General features: G+C 34.1%; 1 protein-coding gene across 1 annotated transcript in view; it reads left to right on the forward strand.

The window, feature by feature from the left end:
• arrb1 (arrestin, beta 1) overlaps positions 1–24,943 on the forward strand; it is a 32,268-nt gene extending 7,325 nt beyond the window's left edge. The window contains exons 5-17 of the mRNA XM_018662884.2: positions 550–746; positions 1,440–1,499; positions 1,599–1,666; positions 1,975–2,110; positions 3,130–3,214; positions 3,287–3,359; positions 3,632–3,769; positions 3,855–3,938; positions 5,568–5,591; positions 5,770–5,840; positions 5,979–6,027; positions 6,983–9,691; positions 24,720–24,943. Coding sequence (XP_018518400.1) covers positions 550–746; positions 1,440–1,499; positions 1,599–1,666; positions 1,975–2,110; positions 3,130–3,214; positions 3,287–3,359; positions 3,632–3,769; positions 3,855–3,938; positions 5,568–5,591; positions 5,770–5,840; positions 5,979–6,027; positions 6,983–7,094 — 1,097 coding nt within the window. The 3' untranslated portion in view covers positions 7,095–9,691; positions 24,720–24,943. The remainder of the gene's footprint in view (positions 1–549; positions 747–1,439; positions 1,500–1,598; positions 1,667–1,974; positions 2,111–3,129; positions 3,215–3,286; positions 3,360–3,631; positions 3,770–3,854; positions 3,939–5,567; positions 5,592–5,769; positions 5,841–5,978; positions 6,028–6,982; positions 9,692–24,719) is intronic.
• The last annotated feature ends 707 nt before the right edge of the window (positions 24,944–25,650 follow it).

The following is a 25,650-nucleotide window of genomic DNA, read 5'->3' on the forward strand; positions in this document are numbered from 1 at the left end:
CCCTGCTTTATCTAATTCTTTTGTATAAAATATCAATTAACATATGTCAGTAACTGTGGGACTAATACATTTGTACAGCTTAAAAGCAGAGATTCAAAGACAAATATTTGGCCTGAAGACATAAAAACAATCAGGAATCACAAAGAGGAAAGATTAGAAATAAAAAATACATTTATGGGTTTTTGATGCTGTTCTGTTTTGGTTTTGTGTTTGTTTTTGTATCTTGCTATACCTTGAGATTAATTTTGTGATTGCTCAAGGGACCTAACCTGCTCCTTAGAGTGTTGTCTGATTAAAGGACCAGTCCACCCTTTTGTCCTCTCCTTTTCCTCTGGTCCACCATCTTCAGTAAGTGTGGGGTTCCTCAGGGAAGCGTCCTGGAGCCTCTGGCCTTTCTGTTAAACCTCATATAGACATAAATGAACATTTAAATCCATGATGTATTTAACCTAGCTTAGCACAAAGACTGGAGGCAGGGGGAAACTGTTTCAGGGGGAAGCAGGTTTCTTGTCCTCTAACAGGATGTGATTTTGTGTGTTTCCTCCTCAGTGTTTGTGACTCTGACCTGTGCGTTCCGTTATGGTCGGGAGGATTTGGACGTCCTCGGGTTGACGTTTAGGAAGGACCTGTTTGTGGCTAACATCCAGGCGTTTCCTCCGCTGCCAGAGGAGAAGAAGAGTCTGACTCGTCTTCAGGAACGCCTGATTAAAAAGCTGGGAGAACATGCCTACCCGTTCACCTTCGAGGTACTGAGTCCGCAGAGCTTCATTCAGATTCTGTCAGCAGTACATCATCTGATAAACCTGATACCTGACATTCGATACTGAAACCATCCTGTCCTCAACACCTCACTGTGAGAAATATTAACATGGTTTTCTTTTCTTCTCTCTTTTTTTATTGAACAAAGAAGCTAAAGTCAAATATGAACACACGCAGAGAAAAATCAGATTTATATCAGGAACTGTATCATCAACAAGTCTGTCGACAACATTGTGAATCTGACCAGACATTTGAACAACCTTTAAACAACTTTTAAGCCTTCACATGTTTGGAGGATTTACTGACCATCCAGCAGCAGCTAGCTTAGCATTAGCTCTCCAGAAGTCTGGACCTCACACCACATCTGAAAATCTGCCTCAGATGGCGACTTCATATCTGTAAAGAGGTTTATTGTTGAGGTCAGAGCTGATTCTCTGATGCATGCTTATTCATTTACTACAGAAACACTGTGAGGGTCAAACAAAGTTTCAAGCACTGCAAACAGGACTTCTCTCCTGATTTTATTCTAGACTTTAATCAAGAAAACTGATTGAGAGGGAGGAGGCTGCTGTACTGAAACTCTACAGATAATAAAATGAGGTCATGAAATGTGCCTAAAAGAAAAACTTTCCTCAGCAGCAAAAATCTGTCAGAAGCTGAGATACTTCTTGTGTTTGCAGATTCCTCTGAACCTGCCGTGCTCAGTCACTCTGCAGCCTGGACCAGAGGACACTGGGAAGGTAAAGACGCTCCTCTGGGGATAAACACCTGATAAATGACTACTGAATATGTATTTAAATAAATCAACATATCAAAACATATCTGTTTTGTGTCTTCAGGCCTGTGGAGTCGACTTTGAGGTGAAAGCTTTCTGTGCTGAAAACGTTGAGGAAAAGATCCACAAAAGGTAAAAGTGAGTCAGCTGCAGTCCGACCCCGGGCAGAGTAAAGAGATGAATTATGAATGAAAGTGAAATCAGCTGTGCATTAGCAGCTTCCTGCACTGAGACAGAGGACCACTGCTGTAGGCTGCAGGAACATCACCTCACCACTGACAGCCAATAAACCACAACCATCTCAGCCAAATCCAGCAGAATTTAAATATCTCCACGGTCATAAAATCAATACGCACGTGCACACAGTCATCATCAGTGAGTGTACAGTGTCACTCTGATTAAATGGGAGGATTAGTGTCAGCGTTATGTTAATGTTGCAGGAACTCTGTGCGTCTGGTGATCAGGAAGGTCCAGTACGCTCCAGAGAAACCTGGTCCTCAGCCGACGGCAGAAACCACCAGACAGTTCCTGATGTCGGACAAGCCTCTGCACCTGGAGGCCTCTCTGGACAAAGAGGTAACACCTGAGGATCACACACATATTTCAACTCACGGCCGACAGAGAATTCATTGGCAATAATCCTGATGATTGATAAAGAAAATAATTGCTGGTAACAGTTTCACATTTGTCCTCTGATGGAATAATACGACTTTAGAGGTTTGTTGAACTTTGTTACAGAGACTCTGCACATCTCTGACAAATATAAGATTCACAGACTCAAATGATGCAGAGTAAACCAGCTGCCCACTTTGTCTGAACCATTCAAATTGTCACAGGTGGGAAACAGACAAACAGACAAACTAATTTTATTTCTGTGGCAAAAATACGAAGAAGAAAAGAGAAAGGAGGAGGAAAGTTTAGTTCAGGCAGGGGACATGAAAACAAAATGTACAATCGCTTCAGCCTCAGTCACAGCTGTTTGTTTTTCATTTTTACACTTTAGAAGCTGTAGTTGTGTTGTTGTTACCCAAACTACTTTAATCTAATGTCAGTCTTTGGAGACTTAGAACTGAGCAGCAGCAGCTGAGCTGTCTATAAAATTGTACCATTAATGTTAGCTTAGCAGCAAAGCTTCAGCTTTAACTGTCAGACATGATTCACCAGCAAACAACTCTTAGATTCTCAGTGATAACAGTCAATATCAGCAAATGTGAGCTTCAGTGAACTGGTCCGGTTTTATTCACAGATTAACTTTGACCTCAAGGAAAATACTGATCAAATATTTACACATACATATCATTTTAATGTTATGTCACAGCGCCAAGTGGGTGAACAGTATTTTTCATGGCCCCCCTCTGATGGAGCAGTGACTCTCCAGAAGAGTACTAATGAGCCCATTTGACCCCCCCATAGAGAGCCCTGGAATCAAAACAAACACAGGAAGTACAGACACTCGTTATCCTGAGATAATGACACATTTCAGTGTCTGTCTGATCTCCTCTCACAACCTGAACCTTAAATCCTGATCCCAGAGCAGCAGTGTGTGAGAGGTAACCATCATCAGCAGCTGTGACCTCTCAGTGTTTGTCTCTCAGATCTACTACCACGGCGAGCCCATCAGCGTCAATGTCCACGTCACCAACAACACCAACAAGACCGTCAAGAAGATGAAGATCTCGGGTACGTCCAGGCTGTTACCTGTCTGTGTGTGTGTGTGGTTGTGTTACTGAACAGTGATTTGTGTTTCTGCAGTGCGACAGTACGCAGACATCTGCCTCTTCAACACGGCTCAGTACAAATGTCCAGTGGCCACTGAAGAGTCAGAGTGAGTTTCCATGTTCTTCTTATCATCAGCTGTTTCAGCAGCCTGGTTACTGCATTGCGTCTGTTTTTGAAACAGTTTTTGGGGAAATCCTCTCGTTTTGGGGACTGATCAGAGAGATCGATGGCTGTTTTCAGTCAAGTGTGTGAGTTTTTCTTTAATATTTGAAACAAACCAGCACAGAAGACGATGGCAGACAACAAGAATCTGCCTCTGACTGATATCTGACATCACATTCAGCTCAGTTACCATGAACATGTTTTTTCTTTCTGCAGTGACGTCGTAGCTCCCAGTTCAACTTTCTGCAAAGTTTTCACCCTCACTCCTTTTCTGGCCAACAACCGAGAGAAACGAGGCCTGGCTCTGGACGGAAAGTTGAAGCATGAGGACACCAACCTGGCCTCCAGCACGTTGTGAGTCCGACCTCACACTGTTGTTAACCTTTGATGGCAACTGAGCAATCCAATTGGTCAAACTGAGTGCTTTCTGTCTTGTCAGGTTGAGAGAAGGAGCCAATAAGGAGATCCTCGGGATCATCGTATCGTACAAAGTCAAAGTGAAGCTGGTGGTGTCGCGAGGCGGGTCAGTACATTGAGGTTTTAACTTCAGCTCAGAGGAACTTTAAAGTCAAACTGAAACGAAAACTCACGGTTGCTATTAGATGTGACTGGGCTATTTACCAAGAGGAAATCATTTAACTTTAACAACATTTTACAGAGGTACGGCTGTAGATCAGTCTTCACCTGCTGGAATGACTGTCGGGATAATGATTAGGCGGCCAATGAAAGGAGAGTGGAGGTCTGAGGGGGATCACTGTTCACAGGTCAGTCACTTTTAGCCAAATGAGATGGAACACTACTTTAAATTTGCAAACTAACTTTACCTTCCAGTGGATTTGAGATCTTTTCCTCTGAAATTAGTGGGTGATGATGGGGAATAATCTGTCAGTCGCTCAGGGAAAGGAGGGTCTCACCATCAGTAAGATGCTCTGCAAATGGCAGAAAGAAAAACCTTTATTGTTGCAATCAGCAAACTTTATGATTACTGCATTTAGACAAGGTGTAAGCTGACATGGTTCCTGTTTGTGTCTGTACACATCAGTAAGATTAACATAAATTTCACTGTTTCAATCATAATTCAAAGAACCTTTATATTCCACAAATCTGAATCAGTGTGAGGGGTCCCACAGGGCTCTGTCCTGGGCCCTCTTCTTTTTAACATATACATGTTTCCCTATGGCAGTACAATTACCAAATATAACATTAGCTCCCATAATTATACTAACAACACTCAACCTTTCACCCCATCAGCTGCATCGAAGAAAGCAACCACTGGATGGCAGCAAACTTCTTTCACATAAACAGGTTGTGGGTTCTAAAGTCCAGAAACAGCTGGTCTCTGAGGACCTGGAGTCCAGATTAAAAACCTGTGGACAGTGAACTCACCTTTAAGGACACTAGAATGAGAACGGCAGGTATAAAGCCTGTATCTGGTGGGAACAAAGAAACAATGGGACAAACTTCAGCTTTGAGAGGCAGCCTGTGTTTCCACTGTCTCTAACTGGAAGCTTTGATTCACAGAATTTCATCCTCAGTGAATTTCTTGAAAAAAAGGGGCTGCATTGTAGAAAAACACAATTTTAAAAAAATAAGAGGAACTCCAGTTGCAAATTGCTAATGTTGTGTTAGCATCAGTGTCTGTCTTAGGAAAACATCTGGGGTCCATTAGTTACATTAAAGCTCTGTTACAGGAGCTGCAGTTTTATTACTGCTTGTATTTCCTTTCAGAGAGAGTGGTGAGAATTCATCTTTCAGTTTGACTTTAAAGCTCAGTTTTAGTGTGAATCTCCAGCTTGTGTTTATCTGGTATCGTCACTGCAGGTGGTTTATTTTCTGTGCAGTCAGCAGATTGTTGCTGTTGCTGCATGTTTCTGATTTACTTAAACAGAGATCAGCAGTTTCTGTTACATACATAAAAACATAAAAATATCAAATAATGACGGAACAGTTTGATTACTCTCCTGTATTTGGGTTTACTGATTAAAACCATCCTATGGCGTCGACTGGATGAACAGGAAACTGCTCAGGTCACACAGGAGTTGGCCTCTAACAGCTCCATAACACCATGACAGTTAATGAGCACAGTAGAAAAGAGTAGAACCTGTGTGCTGCTGCTGTGAAGCTGAAGGTGTTACATGTTTATTGATTTCAGGCTCCTGGGAGATCTGGCGGCGAGGTAACCTTTCAACGTTCTGTCACATCACTGAGATCATCGACGAACACACTGACACAAACCACACACACTGAGATTTACAAAGGTCACCTGAATGTCTCACTGGACAAATCACTCACATACATGTGTTTAATGAAGCTGCTGTGGATTATTGGTGTTGTTATAACGACCTGTTTTTCAGTGACGTCTCTGTTGAGCTGCCCTTCACATTAATGCACCCGAAGCCGTTAGAAGAATCCATCTACAGAGACGGTGAGTCTCGTTTACAACACATTCATCTGTTTATAATGAACGAGTCTGTTATGAAAGCTGAAAATCAGTCAGGTCAAAGAAACTGCAGCGAATGGCTTCGGATTTCTAGAGTCTAACCCTGATCTCTGTCTGTTTCAGCTCCAGATGAAGCTCCAATCGACACAAACCTAATCGAATTTGACACAAAGTAAGCAGCCGTCTCTCTTTCCGTTTTCCTCTCTCTCCATCCTTATCAGTTCATTCTAACGCAGGCTCTCCTCTGTGATCTGATTGGCTCTGCTCTGGTTAACGGCCTCGTCAATAACCCTGACAGCAGAGAGGGTTTTCCTCTCCGCCTGCTGAAGCATTAACTGTGATGGACTCGTCTCCTGAGTCTCAGACTTAATGTGTGTTAATGCTGCTGCTGCAGGAAATGGGCTGCGAACTGGAAACTCGGAAAATGACTCCTCTGAGCCGACAAACAGCAACTCTGCATCTTACACGTGATTATTTCACACTCATGTCACCATGAAATAACAATGAACAATAATCTGTTCACCAGTTCTGATGATCACAGACAGATTAAGTAGGAAGGGTGTGTTGGTAGTATACCCTCAGTTTTGGTTTGGGTCGTTTCATGACATTTGTACTAAAAAACATCTAAAATATCAAAAGACTGATCCATCTGTAGGTTCTCAGTCATCCAGGTCATGGTGGTCTTAAGTGCTTTTAGGTTTCTCATCTGAAAGGCTTCATCAGTTCTAAAGGTTGGTTATGAAGGGAGCTGTTAGAGCTGATGAAGCCTTTTGGACGAGAGGAGAATAGACTGATACTTTAAGATGAAGATGCTTTTGCAGCAAGAGATGTTCTTTCCTCTTTTAGATTCAGATTACCATTCTGTGTGAATCAGACACTTGTGGAGTTGTTGAGGGGGGATTTTCTTCCCCTGTGTCCTGCCTTTGTGCTAAGCTAGGCCAAACTCATTTTGTACTAATCTCTGTACAAGATGAAGCACAGAAACTGACATCTGTCTTCTCTGGACAAACTGATCTGATTCCTTCTTTGGCTCAACATGTTTCTGTCCTCTGTATCTGTATCTTGTCCTCAGCTCATGAATCTGGATTGTTAGTTTTGTTATTGACTGACTTCCCTCCCTCCCTTAGTGACGACGACATCATCTTCGAAGACTTTGCCCGTCAGCGGCTGATTGGGGCAAAAGACGACAAGGATGAAGACGAGGAGCCGGTGGACTCGCCCAAACTCAACGACAGATAAAGGCGACGAGTGTCACCACTGCCGCCACTGCTGCTGTTTCGCTGCCGTTTGTAGTGTGGAGCTAACGGAGGTCACCTTTAGATCTAACCACAGTCTGGACACCCTTTAAACACTCGGTGGTGCCGTGTTTGTGTTCTCGTTCATGTTCGTCCTCTCTCTGCGTCCTGCCGGGCTGTAAAAAGCTAGAATACCACAGCCTAGACATCAGTTGTGTTTTCAGACGGAGCAGCTGTCCACTCTCGTGCCGGCTGAAGTGTTGAACCAGCGGTCACTGTATCTTAACGACGGCTGGTAGCATGCCTCCAATGTCACTTTGTTCTACATGTTTCCATTAGGGACCGAGCAGGAGTAACGTTGTGTTGAGATTAGTTTCGATGTGTCGTATCAGAGGGTCTTTATAAACAACAACACTGCCAACGTTGGTTGATCTGGAACAGTTCGCCACCACCTCGAACCACAACATGGACTTCAGCTGACGGAGGTTTGTTCAGGAACCTCCACAGTCAGTCTGGATGTGGACGAAGCTGCAGAGCTTGAGGAAACACCGGAGGAGGAGTGATCTGCAGGACGTCCCGACTCACCGAGAGGACCTTAAACTATCACAGAGAGAGAGAGCCAATCAACTGAGAGGAACTGGTTTGCATGAAATACATCAATACTTGATATGATTTATTAATGTCATGAATAATCAGCCTTTACAGAGAACGGTCCTGATTTTAAAGGAACATACACGTTTGTTGTTGATGTTTTCATGTTGATCATTTTCCAAATCATCCTCAGTATTTTGATGAATTGAGCTGCTGCAGCTTTCACCTCATCTCTGAAAATCAACTTGCAGAGAGACGACTGTTTTTATTCTGACTCTGTAGCACAACTGATAGTTCCTGATGTAAATCAACATGTTGACAGTTTGAAACTGGATTTTACTGAAACAAACTTCTTGTTCAGCTGCTTGTGTTTGGCTTCTGTTTTTCAATTAAAAATCATAAGATCATAATCAAACTTCTTCATATTTCTCAGAGTAAGGCATTGTAAAAAGTATTGCTTTGGTATCAATCTAAAGTGTATCAGTTGTTCACTGCTCCCTTTTAAACTTCTCCTTTATAACAAAGTTTTTTTAAATCTAAAAGCAAATGATAGATTTTACTTCTGACTCTCAAGTCTCTGAGACATGAGTGTCCTTGAACGCACCAACAGGGAGAGTTTTCTGCTTCATGTCCACATGATGATAAGGTACCTCTGTCTGAGGATGGACTCTCTCTGCTGGCTGATTCAAAAAGAAAGAAAATCATTAAAAAAAAAAGATTGATGATTTGGAAAATGATCAGTGAGGATGTGATGTAAACAAGACGTATTAATCAAATAATGATTGAGAAAAAAAGCCAAAAAACACCTTTAATGAACAAATATTATTCATGTAATGCATCAGGAGACTTGATGAAGTGTAATTACCGAGCATTTATTTTACAAAATAAATGTTTAATCTGAACATTCAGAGTAAAACAGTGACATACCTCCATGTGGAGTAGGTGCACAGGTGTGTCATTAGAAACTGTGATAAAGACGAGTCACTCTACCTGAAGAGACTGAACAAATCCATTTTTTTTTCATTGTAACATGACATTACAGGATTACTATCAAAATCACGCAAAAATATCTTTATTTCTCATATTATTTTAATTGGCTTTTATTTTGACAGGATCAGGAGGAAACCTGTATATTCCAATGCATCTTTAATAAAAGGAAGTTTGTGGCAACTTGTGTGTGTTTTGGCTTCATGATAACATCAAAAAATGTCACATATATATGTATATACAATACAATACACGACATGGTTCCTTTTTTTTAATTAAATGAAAGAAGAGAACACCTGCTAAGATGTGATTCCTGAGGGAATCAGGTATGGCTGCTGGAGGAGGCAAGAACCTGGAGCCCATGGTTGGAGCTGCAACTGCAGTTCCCAGAGTCCTTTGGGGAGTGACGTCAGCAGGAAGCGTGACGGCCTGAAGTGTGTCGAAGAGCTGAACATGGGCCCGGGTTGTTTACATTACGAACAGATGATATGGCGTTGTTTTCTAAAGACTGAATCTTTGCTTTCATGACGTTAAGTGCTGAGTTAACTTGAGGAAGAAAGTACGGGATGGATGGTTCAGCACAGGAGCCAGGTTCCTCTTTCTTTTGGAGGAGACACTGTCTGCTGGTCTGGAAGACGTGGACTGAGGAGCAGTGTGCTTCTTTGCCGGAGCTTTACCCTTTCTTTTGGGAGGAGCGATGTTTGGATGTCGGCACTGGAATTTAATTGTTGGGCATCAGCAGAGTTTTCGTGATTCAAAGGGGATTCGAAGAGCTCCTCATGACTAAGGTCCGATTGAACTGTGATTTCGGGCGTATAACTCCTTAAGGATGCGGTGTGGCGAGGCGTTTCCGAATGGTGTGGGAGCTCCGCAGTGGACGAGGGGCCTCCGATTCATTCTCGGAGCGGACCTTGGCGTGATGAACCTCTGCATCGGGAAAAAGCCAACCTCATCCCCTGAGGAGCGAGACTCACTCTCCGAATGGGAGATGGGAAGAGACATCGCGATCAACAGAACTAAAAGGTGAGATTGAATGAGACACGATAGCAGACACTGAAATGATGGGCAAAAACGTCAAAACAATGTTATAATATATTAAGGCATCGAAAACGTAAAAAAAAAAAAAAAAAAAAAAAAGCCATTGTATTGCCACGCATCAAAAAATCTCAAAAAATGTCATAGTATATTAAGGCGTCAAGAAATGGTAAAAAATGTCATAGTATCGTAAAGCATCAGAAACTGGTAAAAAAAAAAAAAAGTCATAGTATAGTAAGGCGTCAGAAAATGTCAATAAATCTCATAGTATAGTAAGGCATGAACAATCAGTAAAAAATGTCATAATATAGTAAGGCGTCAAAATCAGCAAAAAATGTCATGGTATACTAAGGTGTCAAAAAATGCTAAAGAATGTCAGTATAGTAAGGTGTCAAAAATTGGTAAAAAATGTCATAGTATAGTTAGGCGTCAAAAATTGACAAAAAATGTCATAGTATAGTAAGGGGTCAAAAATTTGCAAAAAATGTCATAGTATAGAAAGGCATCTAAAATCAATAAATAATGTCATAGTATAGTAAGGTATCAGAAAATGGCAATAAATGTCATAGTATAGTAAGGCGTCAAAAATTGGTAAAAAATGTCATAGTATAGTAAGGTGTCAAAAGTTGACAATGTCATAGTATAGTAAGGCGTCAAAAATTTGCAAAAAATGTCATAGTATAGTGAGGCGTGAAAAATTGGTAAAAAATGTCATAGTATAGTAAGGCATGAAAAATTGTCAAAAAATGTCATAGTATAGTTAGGCGTCAAAAATTGACAAAAAATGTCATAGTATAGTAAGGTGTCAGAGAATGTCAATAAATGTCATAGTATAGTAAGGCATCAAAAATCAGCAAAAAATGTCATAGTATAGGAAGGCATTAAAAATCAATAAAAAATGTCATAGTATAGTAAGGCGTCAAAAATTTGCAAAAAATGTCATAGTATATAAAGGCATTAAAAATCAATAAATAATGTCATACTATAGTAAGGTATCAGAATATGTCAATAAATGTCATGTAAGGTGTATAGTAAGGTGTCAAAAATTGGTAAAAACTGTCATAGTATAGTTAGGCGTCAAAAATTGACAAAAAATGTCATAATATAGCAAGGCATGAAAAATTGGTAAAAAATGTCATAGCATACTAAGGCGTCAAAATTGTCAAAAAATGTCATAGTATAGTTAGGCATCAAAAATCGGCAAAAAATGTAAGGCGTCAAAAATCGACAAAAAATGTCATAGTATAGTAAGATATCAGAAAATGTCAAAAAATGTCATAGTATAGTAAGGCATGAAAAATTGGCAAAAAATGTCATAGTCTAGTAAGGCGTCAAAAATTTGCAAAAAATGTCATAGTATAGTAAGGCGTGAAAAATCGATAAAAAATGTCATAGTATAGTAAGGTGTCAAAAATTGGTAAAAAATGTCATAGTATAGTAAGGTGTCAAAAATCGGCAAAAAATGTCATAATATAGTAAGGCGTCAAAAATTGGTAAAAAATGTCATACTATAGTAAGGCGTCAAAAATTGGTAAAAAATGTCATAGTATAGTAAGCCGTCAAAAATTGGTAAAAAATGTCATAGTATAGTAAGGCGTGAAAAATCGATAAAAAATATCATAGTATAGTAAGGTGTCAAAAATTGGTAAAAAATGTCATAGTATAGTAAGGCATGAAAAATTGGCAAAAAATGTCATAGTATAGTAAGGCATGAAAAATTGGCAAAAAATGTCATAGTATAGTAAGGCGTCAAAAATTTGCAAAAAATGTCATAGTATAGTGAGGCGTGAAAAATTGGTAAAAAATGTCATAGTATAGTAAGGCATGAAAAATTGTCAAAAAATGTCATAGTATAGTTAGGCGTCAAAAATTGACAAAAAATGTCATAGTATAGTAAGGCATCAAAAATCGGCAAAAAATGTAAGGTGTCAAAAATCGACAAAAAATGTCATAGTATAGTAAGGTGTCAAAAAATGTCAATAAATGTCATAGTATAGTAAGGCATCAAAAATCAGCAAAAAATGTCATAGTATAGTAAGGCGTCAAAAATTTGCAAAAAATGTCGTAGTATATAAAGGCATTAAAAATCAATAAATAATGTCATACTATAGTAAGGTATCAGAATATGTCAATAAATGTCATGTAAGGTGTATAGTAAGGTGTCAAAAATTGGTAAAAACTGTCATAGTATAGTTAGGCGTCAAAAATTGACAAAAAATGTCATAATATAGCAAGGCATGAAAAATTGGTAAAAAATGTCATAGCATACTAAGGCGTCAAAAATTGGTAAAAAATGTCATAGTATAGTAAACCATCAAAAATTGGTAAAAAATGTCATAGTATAGTAAGGCGTGAAAAATTGGCAATAAATGTCATAGTATAGCAAGGTGTCAGAAAATGTCAATAAATGTCATAGTATAGTAAGGCGTGAAAAATCGATAAAAAATGTCATAGTATAGTAAGGTGTCAAAAATTGGTAAAAAATGTCATAGTATAGTAAGGTGTCAAAAATCGGCAAAAAATGTCATAATATAGTAAGGCGTCAAAAATTGGTAAAAAATGTCATACTATAGTAAGGCGTCAAAAATTGGTAAAAAATGTCATAGTATAGTAAGCCGTCAAAAATTGGTAAAAAATGTCATAGTATAGTAAGGCGTGAAAAATCGATAAAAAATATCATAGTATAGTAAGGTGTCAAAAATTGGTAAAAAATGTCATAGTATAGTAAGGCATGAAAAATTGTCAAAAAATGTCATAGTATAGTTAGGCGTCAAAAATTGACAAAAAATGTCATAGTATAGTAAGGCATCAAAAATCGGCAAAAAATGTAAGGCGTCAAAAATCGACAAAAAATGTCATAGTATAGTAAGGTGTCAAAAAATGTCAATAAATGTCATAGTATAGTAAGGCATCAAAAATCAGCAAAAAATGTCATAGTATAGGAAGGCATTAAAAATCAATAAAAAATGTCATACTATAGTAAGGTATCAGAATATGTCAATAAATGTCACGTAAGGTGTATAGTAAGGTGTCAAAAATTGGTAAAAACTGTCATAGTATAGTTAGGCGTCAAAAATTGACAAAAAATGTCATAATATAGCAAGGCATGAAAAATTGGTAAAAAATGTCATAGTATAGTAAACCATCAAAAATTGGTAAAAAATGTCATAGTATAGTAAGGCGTGAAAAATTGGTAAAAAATGTCATAGTATAGTAAGGCGTGAAAAATTGGCAAAAAATGTCATAGTATAGCAAGGTGTCAGAAAATGTCAATAAATGTCATAGTATAGTAAGGCGAGAAAAATCGATAAAAAATATCATAGTATAGTAAGGTGTCAAAAATTGGTAAAAAAATGTCATAGTATAGTAAGGCATGAAAAATTGGCAAAAAATGTCATAGTATAGTAAGGCATGAAAAATTGGTAAAAAATGTCATAGTATAGTAAGGCGTCAAAAATTGGCAAAAAATGTCATAGTATAGTATGGTGTCAAAAATTGGTAAAAAATGTCATAGTATTGAAAGGTGTCAAAAATTGGCAAAAAATGTCATAGTATAGCAAGGTGTCAGAAAATGTCAATAAATGTCATAGTATAGTAAGGCGTGAAAAATCGATAAAAAATATCATAGTATAGTAAGGTGTCAAAAATTGGTAAAAAATGTCATAGTATAGTAAGGCATGAAAAATTGGCAAAAAATGTCATAGTATAGTAAGGCATGAAAAACTGGTACAAAATGTCATAGTATAGTAAGGCGTCAAAAATTGGTAAAAAATGTCATAGTATAGTAAGGCATGAAAAATTGGCAAAAAATGTCATAGTATAGTAAGGCGTCAAAAATTGGCAAAAAATGTCATAGTATAGTATGGTGTCAAAAATTGGTAAAAAATGTCATAGTATTGAAAGGTGTCAAAAATTGGTAAAAAATGTCATAGTATAGTATGGCGTCAAAAATTGGCAAAAAATGTCATAGTATAGTAAGGCGTCAAAAATCAATAAAAATTGTCATAGTATAGTAAGGCGTCAAAAATTTGCAAAAAATGTCATAGTATAGTAAGGCATAAAAAATTGGCAAAAAATGTCATAGTATAGTAAGGCGTGAAAAATCGATAAAAAATATCATAGTATAGTAAGGTGTCAAAAATTGGTAAAAAATGTCATAGTATAGTAAGGCCTGAAAAATTGGCAACAAATGTCATAGTATAGTAAGGCATCAAAAATTGGTAAAAAATGTCATAGTATAGTAAGGCGTGAAAAAATGGCAAAAAATGTCATAGTATAGTAAGGCGTGAAAAATCGATAAAAAATATCATGGTATAGTAAGGTGTCAAAAATTGGTAAAAAATGTCATAGTATAGTAAGGCATCAAAAATTGGTAAAAAATGTCATAATATAGTAAGGCATGAAAAAATGGGAAAAAATGTCATAGTATAGTAAGGCATGAAAAATTTGCAAAAATGTCATAGTATAGTAAGGTGTCAAAAATCAATAAAAAATGTCATAGTATAGTAAGGCATGAAAAATTGGCAAAAAATGTCATAGTATAGTAAGGCGTCAAAAATTGGTAAAAAATGTCATAGTATAGTAAGGCATGAAAAATTGGTAAAAAATGTCATAGTATAGTAAGGCATGAAAAATTTGCAAAAAATGTCATAGTATAGTAAGGCATCAAAAATTGGTAAAAAATGTCATAGTATAGTAAGGCATGAAAAATTGGCAAAAAATGTCATAGTATAGTAAGGCGTGAAAAATTGGTAAAAAATGTCATAGTATAGTAAGGCATCAAAAATTGGTAAAAAATGTCATAGTATAGTAAGGCATGAAAAAATGGCAAAAAATGTCATAGTATAATATGGCGTCAAAAATCGGCAAAAAATGTCATAGTATAGTAAGGCATGAAAAATTTGCAAAAAATGTCATAGTATAGTAAGGTGTCAAAAATTGGTAAAAAATGTCATAGTATAGTAAGGCGTCAAAAATTGGTAAAAAATGTCATAGTATAGTAAGGCATCAAAAATTGGTAAAAAATGTCATAGTATACTAAGGCATGAAAAAATGGCAAAAAATGTCATAGTATAATATGACGTCAAAAATCGGCAAAAAATGTCATAATATAGTAAGGCGTCAAAAATTTGTAAAAATGTCATAGTATAGTAAGGCATGAAAAATTGGCAAAAAATGTCATAGTATAGTAAGGCGTGAAAAATCGATAAAAAATGTCATAGTATAGTAAGGTGTCAAAAATTGGTAAAAAATGTCATAGTATAGTAAGGCCTGAAAAATTGGCAACAAATGTCATAGTATAGTAAGGCATGAAAAATTGGTAAAAAATGTCATAGTATAGTAAGGTGTCAAAAATCGGCAAAAAATGTCATAATATAGTAAGGCGTCAAAAATTTGTAAAAAATGTCATAGTATAGTAAGGCGTCAAAAATTGGTAAAAAATGTCATAGTATAGTAAGGTGTCAAAAATTGGTAAAAAATGTCATAGTATCGAAAGGTGTCAAAAATTGGTAAAAAATGTCATAGTATAGTAAGGTATGAAAAATTGGTAAAAAATGTCATAGTATAGTAAAGCATAAAAAAATGGCAAAAAATGTCATAGTATAGTAAAGCATTAAAAACGGCAAAAAAGGTCATAGTATAGTAAGGCGTCAAAAATTTGCAAAAAATGTCATAGTATAGTAAGGTGTCAGAAAATGTCAAAAAATGTCATAGTATAGTAAGGCGTGAAAAATCAATAAAAAATATCATAGTATAGTAAGGTATCAAAAATTGGTAAAAAATGTCATAGTATAGTAAGGCATGAAAAATTGGCAAAAAATGTCATAGTATAGTAAGGCATGAAAACATGGCAAAAAATGTCATAGTATAATATGTCGTCAAAAATCGGCAAAAAATGTCATAGTATAGTAAGGCATGAAAAATTGGCAAAAAATGTCATAGTATAGTAAGGCATAAAAAATTGGTAAAAAATGTCATAGTATAGTAAGGCATGAAAAAATGGCAAAAAATGTCATAGTATAATATGGCGTCAAAAATCGGCAAAAAATGTCATAGTATAGTAAGGCATGAAAAATTGGCAAAAAATGTCATAGTATAGTAAGGCGTGAAAAATCGATAAAAAATATCATAGTATAGTAAGGTGTCAAAAATTGGTAAAAAATGTCATAGTATAGTAAGGCCTGAAAAATTGGCAACAAATGTCATAGTATAGTAAGGCATGAAAAATTGGTAAAAAATGTCATAGTATAGTAAGGTGTCAAAAATCGGCAAAAAATGTCATAATATAGTAAGGCGTCAAAAATTTGTAAAAAATGTCATAGTATAGTAAGGCATGAAAAATTGGCAATAAATGTCATAGTATAGTAAGGCGTGAAAAATCGATAAAAAATATCATAGTATAGTAAGGTGTCAAAAATTGGTAAAAAATGTCATAGTATAGTAAGGCCTGAAAAAATTGGCAACAAATGTCATAGTATAGTAAGGCATGAAAAAAATTGGTAAAAAATGTCATAGTATAGTAAGGTGTCAAAAATCGGCAAAAAAATGTCATAATATAGTAAGGCGTCAAAAAATTTGTAAAAAATGTCATAGTATAGTGAGGCATGAAAAATTGGCAAAAAATGTCATAGTCTAGTAAGGCGTCAAAAATTGGCAAAAAAATGTCATAGTATAGTAAGGTGTCAAAAATTGGTAAAAATGTCATAGTATCGAAAGGTGTCAAAAATTGGTAAAAAATGTCATAGTATAGTAAGGTATGAAAAATTGGTAAAAAAATGTCATAGTATAGTAAGGCATAAAAAAATGGCAAAAAATGTCATAGTATAGTAAAGCATTAAAAACAGCAAAAAAGGTCATAGTATAGTAAGGCGTCAAAAATTTGCAAAAATGTCATAGTATAGTAAGGTGTCAGAAAATGTCAAAAAATGTCATAGTATAGTAAGGCGTGAAAAATCAATAAAAAATATCATAGTATAGTAAGGTATCAAAAATTGGTAAAAAATGTCATAGTATAGTAAGGCATGAAAAATTGGCAAAAAATGTCATAGTATAATATGTCGTCAAAAATCGGCAAAAAATGTCATAGTATAGTAAGGCATGAAAAATTTGCAAAAAATGTCATAGTATAGTAAGGTGTCAAAAATCAATAAAAATGTCATAGTATAGTAAGGCATGAAAAATTGTCAAAAAATGTCATGGTATAGTAAGGCGTCAAAATTGGTAAAAAAATGTCATAGTATAGTAAGGCATCAAAATTGGTAAAAAATGTCATAGTATAGTAAGGCGTGAAAAATTGGCAAAAACTGTCATAGTATAGCAAGGTGTCAGACAATGTAAATAAATGTCATAGTATAGTAAGGCATGAAAAATTGGCAAAAAATGTCATGGTATAGTAAGGCGTGAAAAATTGATAAAAAATATCATAGTATAGTAAGGCGTGAAAAATCGATAAAAAATATCATGGTATAGTAAGGTGTCAAAATTGGTAAAAAATGTCATAGTATAGTAGGCATGAAAAACTGGCAAAAAATGTCATAGTATAGTAAGGTGTCAAAAATTTGCAAAAAATGTCATAGTATAGTAAGGTGTCAAAAATCGGCAAAAATGTCATAGTATAGTAAGGCATGAAAAATTGGCAAAAAATGTCATAGTCTAGTAAGGCCATGAAAAAAATGGCAACAAATGTCATAGTATAATATGTCGTCAAAAATCGGCAAAAAATGTCATAGTATAGTAAGGCATGAAAAATTTGCAACAAAATGTCATCAGTATAGTAAGGCATGAAAAATTTGCAAAAAAATGTCATAGTATAGTAAGGTGTCAAAAATCAATAAAAAATGTCATAGTATAGTAAGGCATGAAAAATTGGCAAAAAATGTCATGGTATAGTAAGGCGTCAAAAATTGGTAAAAAATGTCATAGTATAGTAAGGCATCAAAAATTGGTAAAAAATGTCATAGTATAGTAAGGCGTGAAAAATTGGCAAAAAATGTCATAGTATAGCAAGGTGTCAGACAATGTCAATAAATGTCATAGTATAGTAAGGCATGAAAAATTGGCAAAAAATGTCATGGTATAGTAAGGCGTGAAAAATTGATAAAAAATATCATAGTATAGTAAGGCGTGAAAAATCGATAAAAAATATCATGGTATAGTAAGGTGTCAAAAATTGGTAAAAAATGTCATAGTATAGTAAGGCATGAAAAATTGGCAAAAAATGTCATAGTATAGTAAGGTGTCAAAAATTTGCAAAAAATGTCATAGTATAGTAAGGTGTCAAAATTTGCAAAAAATGTCATAGTATAGTAAGGCATGAAAAATTGGCAAAAAATGTCATAGTCTAGTAAGGCATCAAAAATTGATAAAAAATATCATAGTATAGTAAGGCGTGAAAAATCGATAAAAAATGTCATAGTATAGTAAGGCGTGAAAAATCGATAAAAAATATCATAGTATAGTAAGGTGTCAAAAATTGGTAAAAAATGTCATAGTATAGTAAGGCCTGAAAAATTGGCAACAAATGTCATAGTATAGTAAGCCATGAAAAATTGGTAAAAAATGTCATAGTATAGTAAGGTGTCAAAAATCGGCAAAAAATGTCATAATATAGTAAGGCGTCAAAAATTTGTAAAAATGTCATAGTATAGTAAGGCATGAAAAATTGGCAATAAATGTCATAGTATAGTAAGGCGTGAAAAATTGGCAAAAAATGTCATAGTATAGCAAGGTGTCAGACAATGTCAATAAATGTCATAGTATAGTAAGGCATGAAAAATTGGCAAAAAATGTCATGGTATAGTAAGGCATGAAAAATTGATAAAAAATATCATAGTATAGTAAGGCGTGAAAAATCGATAAAAAATATCATGGTATAGTAAGGTGTCAAAATTGGTAAAAAATGTCATAGTATAGTAAGGCATGAAAAACTGGCAAAAAAATGTCATAGTATAGTAAGGTGTCAAAAATTTGCAAAAAATGTCATAGTATAGTAAGGTGTCAAAAATCGGCAAAAAATGTCATAATATAGTAAGGTGTCAAAAATTGGTAAAAAATGTCATAGTATAGTAAGGTATGAAAAATTGGTAAAAAATGTCATAGTATAGTAAGGCATAAAAAAATGGCAAAAAATGTCATAGTATAGTAAAGCATTAAAAACAGCAAAAAAGGTCATAGTATAGTAAGGCGTCAAAAATTTGCAAAAAATGTCATAGTATAGTAAGGTGTCAGAAAATGTCAAAAAATGTCATAGTATAGTAAGGCGTGAAAAATCAATAAAAAATATCATAGTATAGTAAGGTATCAAAAATTGGTAAAAAATGTCATAGTATAGTAAGGCATGAAAAATTGGCAAAAAATGTCATAGTATAGTAAGGCATGAAAACATGGCAAAAAATGTCATAGTATAATATGTCGTCAAAAATCGGCAAAAAATGTCATAGTATAGTAAGGCATGAAAAATTGGCAAAAAATGTCATAGTATAGTAAGGCATAAAAAATTGGTAAAAAATGTCATAGTATAGTAAGGCATGAAAAAATGGCAAAAAATGTCATAGTATAATATGGCGTCAAAAATCGGCAAAAAATGTCATAGTATAGTAAGGCATGAAAAATTGGCAAAAAATGTCATAGTATAGTAAGGCGTGAAAAATCGATAAAAAATATCATAGTATAGTAAGGTGTCAAAAATTGGTAAAAAAATGTCATAGTATAGTAAGGCCTGAAAAATTGGCAACAAATGTCATAGTATAGTAAGGCATGAAAAATTGGTAAAAAATGTCATAGTATAGTAAGGTGTCAAAAATCGGCAAAAAATGTCATAATATAGTAAGGCGTCAAAAATTTGTAAAAAATGTCATAGTATAGTAAGGCATGAAAAATTGGCAATAAATGTCATAGTATAGTAAGGCGTGAAAAATCGATAAAAAATATCATAGTATAGTAAGGTGTCAAAAATTGGTAAAAAATGTCATAGTATAGTAAGGCCTGAAAAATTGGCAACAAATGTCATAGTATAGTAAGGCATGAAAAATTGGTAAAAAATGTCATAGTATAGTAAGGTGTCAAAAATCGGCAAAAAATGTCATAATATAGTAAGGCGTCAAAAATTTGTAAAAAATGTCATAGTATAGTGAGGCATGAAAAATTGGCAAAAAATGTCATAGTCTAGTAAGGCGTCAAAAATTGGCAAAAAATGTCATAGTATAGTAAGGTGTCAAAAATTGGTAAAAAATGTCATAGTATCGAAAGGTGTCAAAAATTGGTAAAAAATGTCATAGTATAGTAAGGTATGAAAAATTGGTAAAAAATGTCATAGTATAGTTAAGGCATAAAAAAATGGCAAAAAATGTCATAGTATAGTAAAGCATTAAAAACAGCAAAAAAGGTCATAGTATAGTAAGGCGTCAAAAATTTGCAAAAAATGTCATAGTATAGTAAGGTGTCAGAAAATGTCAAAAAATGTCATAGTATAGTAAGGCGTGAAAAATCAATAAAAAATATCATAGTATAGTAAGGTATCAAAAATTGGTAAAAAATGTCATAGTATAGTAAGGCATGAAAAATTGGCAAAAAATGTCATAGTATAATATGTCGTCAAAAATCGGCAAAAAATGTCATAGTATAGTAAGGCATGAAAAATTTGCAAAAAATGTCATAGTATAGTAAGGTGTCAAAAATCAATAAAAAATGTCATAGTATAGTAAGGCATGAAAAATTGTCAAAAAATGTCATGGTATAGTAAGGCGTCAAAAATTGGTAAAAAATGTCATAGTATAGTAAGGCATCAAAAATTGGTAAAAATGTCATAGTATAGTAAGGCGTGAAAAATTGGCAAAAACTGTCATAGTATAGCAAGGTGTCAGACAATGTAAATAAATGTCATAGTATAGTAAGGCATGAAAAATTGGCAAAAAATGTCATGGTATAGTAAGGCGTGAAAAATTGATAAAAAATATCATAGTATAGTAAGGCGTGAAAAATCGATAAAAATATCATGGTATAGTAAGGTGTCAAAAATTGGTAAAAAATGTCATAGTATAGTAAGGCATGAAAAACTGGCAAAAAATGTCATAGTATAGTAAGGTGTCAAAAATTTGCAAAAAATGTCATAGTATAGTAAGGTGTCAAAAATCGGCAAAAAATGTCATAGTATAGTAAGGCATGAAAAATTGGCAAAAAATGTCATAGTCTAGTAAGGCATGAAAAAATGGCAACAAATGTCATAGTATAATATGTCGTCAAAAATCGGCAAAAAATGTCATAGTATAGTAAGGCATGAAAAATTTGCAACAAATGTCATAGTATAGTAAGGCATGAAAAATTTGCAAAAAATGTCATAGTATAGTAAGGTGTCAAAAATCAATAAAAAATGTCATAGTATAGTAAGGCATGAAAAATTGGCAAAAAATGTCATGGTATAGTAAGGCGTCAAAAATTGGTAAAAAATGTCATAGTATAGTAAGGCATCAAAAATTGGTAAAAAATGTCATAGTATAGTAAGGCGTGAAAAATTGGCAAAAAATGTCATAGTATAGCAAGGTGTCAGACAATGTCAATAAATGTCATAGTATAGTAAGGCATGAAAAATTGGCAAAAAATGTCATGGTATAGTAAGGCGTGAAAAATTGATAAAAAATATCATAGTATAGTAAGGCGTGAAAAATCGATAAAAAATATCATGGTATAGTAAGGTGTCAAAAATTGGTAAAAAATGTCATAGTATAGTAAGGCATGAAAAATTGGCAAAAAATGTCATAGTATAGTAAGGTGTCAAAAATTTGCAAAAAATGTCATAGTATAGTAAGGTGTCAAAAATTTGCAAAAAAATGTCATAGTATAGTAAGGTGTCAAAAATCGGCAAAAAATGTCATAATATAGTAAGGCGTCAAAAATTGGTAAAAAATGTCATAGTATAGTAAGGCATGAAAAATTGGCAAAAAATGTCATAGTCTAGTAAGGCATCAAAAATTGATAAAAAATATCATAGTATAGTAAGGCGTGAAAAATCGATAAAAAATGTCATAGTATAGTAAGGCGTGAAAAATCGATAAAAAATATCATAGTATAGTAAGGTGTCAAAAATTGGTAAAAAATGTCATAGTATAGTAAGGCCTGAAAAATTGGCAACAAATGTCATAGTATAGTAAGCCATGAAAAATTGGTAAAAAATGTCATAGTATAGTAAGGTGTCAAAAATCGGCAAAAAATGTCATAATATAGTAAGGCGTCAAAAATTTGTAAAAAATGTCATAGTATAGTAAGGCATGAAAAATTGGCAATAAATGTCATAGTATAGTAAGGCGTGAAAAATTGGCAAAAAATGTCATAGTATAGCAAGGTGTCAGACAATGTCAATAAATGTCATAGTATAGTAAGGCATGAAAAATTGGCAAAAAATGTCATGGTATAGTAAGGCATGAAAAATTGATAAAAAATATCATAGTATAGTAAGGCGTGAAAAATCGATAAAAAATATCATGGTATAGTAAGGTGTCAAAAATTGGTAAAAAATGTCATAGTATAGTAAGGCATGAAAAACTGGCAAAAAATGTCATAGTATAGTAAGGTGTCAAAAATTTGCAAAAAATGTCATAGTATAGTAAGGTGTCAAAAATCGGCAAAAAATGTCATAATATAGTAAGGTGTCAAAAATTGGTAAAAAATGTCATAGTATAGTAAGGTATGAAAAATTGGTAAAAAATGTCATAGTATAGTAAGGCATAAAAAAATGGCAAAAAATGTCATAGTATAGTAAAGCATTAAAAACAGCAAAAAAGGTCATAGTATAGTAAGGCGTCAAAAATTTGCAAAAAATGTCATAGTATAGTAAGGTGTCAGAAAATGTCAAAAAATGTCATAGTATAGTAAGGCGTGAAAAATCAATAAAAAATATCATAGTATAGTAAGGTATCAAAAATTGGTAAAAAATGTCATAGTATAGTAAGGCATGAAAAATTGGCAAAAAATGTCATAGTATAATATGTCGTCAAAAATCGGCAAAAAATGTCATAGTATAGTAAGGCATGAAAAATTTGCAAAAAATGTCATAGTATAGTAAGGCATGAAAAATTTGCAAAAAATGTCATAGTATAGTAAGGCGTCAAAAATTGGTAAAAAATGTCATAGTATAGTAAGGCATGAAAAATTGGCAAAAAATGTCATAGTATAGTAAGGCATCAAAAATTGGCAAAAAATGTCATAGTATAGTAAGGTGTCAAAAATTGGTAAAAAATGTCATAGTATTGAAAGGTGTCAAAAATTGGTAAAAAATGTCAGTATAGTAAGGCGTCAAAAAATGGCAAAAAATGTCATAGTATAGTATGGCGTCAAAAAATGGCAAAAAATGTCATAGTATAGAAAGGCGTGAAAAATCGATAAAAAATGTCATAGTATAGTAAGGTGTCAAAAATTGGTAAAAAAATGTCCTAGTATAGTAAGGTATGAAAAATTGGCAAAAAATGTCATAGTATAGTAAGGCATGAAAAAATGGCAAAAAATGTCATAGTATAAAATGGCGTCAAAAATCGGCAAAAAATGTCATGGTATAGAAAGGCATCAAAAATCAATAAAAAATGTCATAGTATAGTAAGGCATGAAAAATTGGCAAAAAATGTCATAGTATAGTAAGCCGTCAAAAATTGGTAAAAAATGTCATAGTATAGGAAGGCATGAAAAAATGGCAAAAAATGTCATAGTATAATATGGCGTCAAAAATCGGCAAAAAATGTCATAGTATAGTAAGGCATCAAAAATTGGTAAAAAATGTCATAGTATAGTAAGGCATGAAAAAATGGCAAAAAATGTCATAGTATAATATGGCGTCAAAAATCGGCAAAAAATGTCATAGTATAGTAAGGCATGAAAAATTTGCAAAAAATGTCATAGTATGGTAAGGTGTCAAAAATTTGTAAAAAATGTCATAGTATAGTAAGGCATAAAAAATTGGCAAAAAATGTCATAGTATAGTAAGGCGTGAAAAATCGATTAAAAATATCATAGTATAGTAAGGTGTCAAAAATCGGCAAAAAATGTCATAGTATAGTATGGCGTCAAAAAATGGCAAAAAATGTCATAGTATAGTAAGGCATGAAAAATTTGCAAAAAATGTCATAGTATAGTAAGGCGTCAAAAATTTGCAAAAAATGTCATAGCAAGGTGTCAGAAAATGTCAATAAATGTCATAATATAGTAAGGCATGAAAAATTTGCAAAAAATTTCATAGTATAGTAAGACATCAAAAATTTGCAAAAAATGTCATAGTATAGTAAGGCGTCAAAAATTTGCAAAAAATGTCATAGTATAGTAAGGCATCAAAAATCAATAAAAATTGTCATAGTATAGTAAGGCATAAAAATTTGCAAAAAATGTCATAGTATAGCAAGGTGTCAGAAAATGACAATAAATGTAATAATATAGTAAGGCATGAAAAATTTGCAAAAAATGTCATAGTATAGTAAGTCGTCAAAAATTTGCAAAAAATGTCATAGTATAGTAAGGCATCAGAAAATGTCAAAAAATGTCATAGTATAGTAAGGCGTGAAAAATCGATAAAAAATATCATAGTATAGTAAGGCATGAAAAATTGGCAAAAAATGTCATAGTATAGTAAGGTGTCAAAAATTGGTAAAAAATGTCAGTATAGTAAGGCGTCAAAAATCGATAAAAAATATCATAGTATAGTAAGGCATGAAAAATTGGCAAAAAATGTCATAGTATAGTAAGGCATGAAAAATTGGTAAAAAATGTCAGTATAGTAAGGTGTCAAAAAATGGCAAAAAATGTCATAGTATCGTAAGGCGTCAAAAATCAATAAAAATTGTCATAGTATAGAAAGGCATCAAAAATTTGCAAAAAATGTCATAGTATAGAAAGGTGCCAAAAAATGGCAAAAAATGTCATCAAAGATGTCAAAAACATCTAACTGTCTCTCAAATGTAAGAGGTAATTGTATTTGTAATAAAGTTTCAGGACTTAATGCTTTGGACAATTTGTGATTAACTGTGTTCTGTGTCTGCAGGAGGAGAAAACTGCATCACCCGAAGAGGACAACAAAAGTAGTTTGTTCTTAAAGATGTTCAGAGATGTGTAAGACTTGAATAAGCATATGTGCTCATTATTACATTAAATTTGAGCTGAGAGAACAAAACAAAGTCTCTCCGAGTGGTCAAACATCTGTCATTATCTTTGCTGTGGTTTGTGAAATGTTGTAAAGAACAGAATCAATAAAGTTTTGTCACTTAACTTTCGAGTTGTCTATTTTCGAATTAATATCACAAGAATGATTTTGTAATGCAGAAATGCCAGCTATTCTGTACTAGCAATTAAAATGCATAAACGTGACTAAAAACTGAAATCTTAAAGCTCTTACAGGGTTATAGGGTTTTTATTTTTATTTTTTAAGCCATGTGTAGCCAGAGGTTAGGGTTAGGGTTACCTTTTTCTTAGCCACATACAGCCAGAGGTTAGGGTTAGGGTTAGGGTTACATTTATTTATTTTTAACCACGCACAGCCAGAGGTTAGGGTTAGGGTTACATTTATTTATTTTTAGCCATGCACAGCCAGAGGTTAGGGTTAGGGTTACATTTTTTTTAGCCACATACAGCCAGAGGTTAGGGTTAGGGTTAGGGTTAGGGTTACATTTATTTATTTTTAGCCATGCACAGCCAGAGGTTAGGGTTAGGGTTACAGCTGTTTTTAGCCATGTACAGCCAGAGGTTAGGGTTAGGGTTACCTTTTTCTTAGCCACATACAGCCAGAGGTTAGGGTTAGGGTTAGGGTTACATTTATTTATTTTTAGCCATGCACAGCCAGAGGTTAGGGTTAGGGTTACATTTTTTTTAGCCAAGTAAAGCCAGAGGTTAGGGTTACAGCTGTTTTTTAGCCATGTACAGCCAGAGGTTAGGGTTAGGGTTACCTTTTTCTTAGCCACATACAGCCAGAGATTAGG

This window comes from Lates calcarifer, unplaced genomic scaffold, assembly GCF_001640805.2.
Source record: "Lates calcarifer isolate ASB-BC8 unplaced genomic scaffold, TLL_Latcal_v3 _unitig_5390_quiver_850, whole genome shotgun sequence".
In the NCBI taxonomy this organism is placed as follows: Eukaryota; Metazoa; Chordata; class Actinopteri; family Centropomidae; genus Lates; species Lates calcarifer.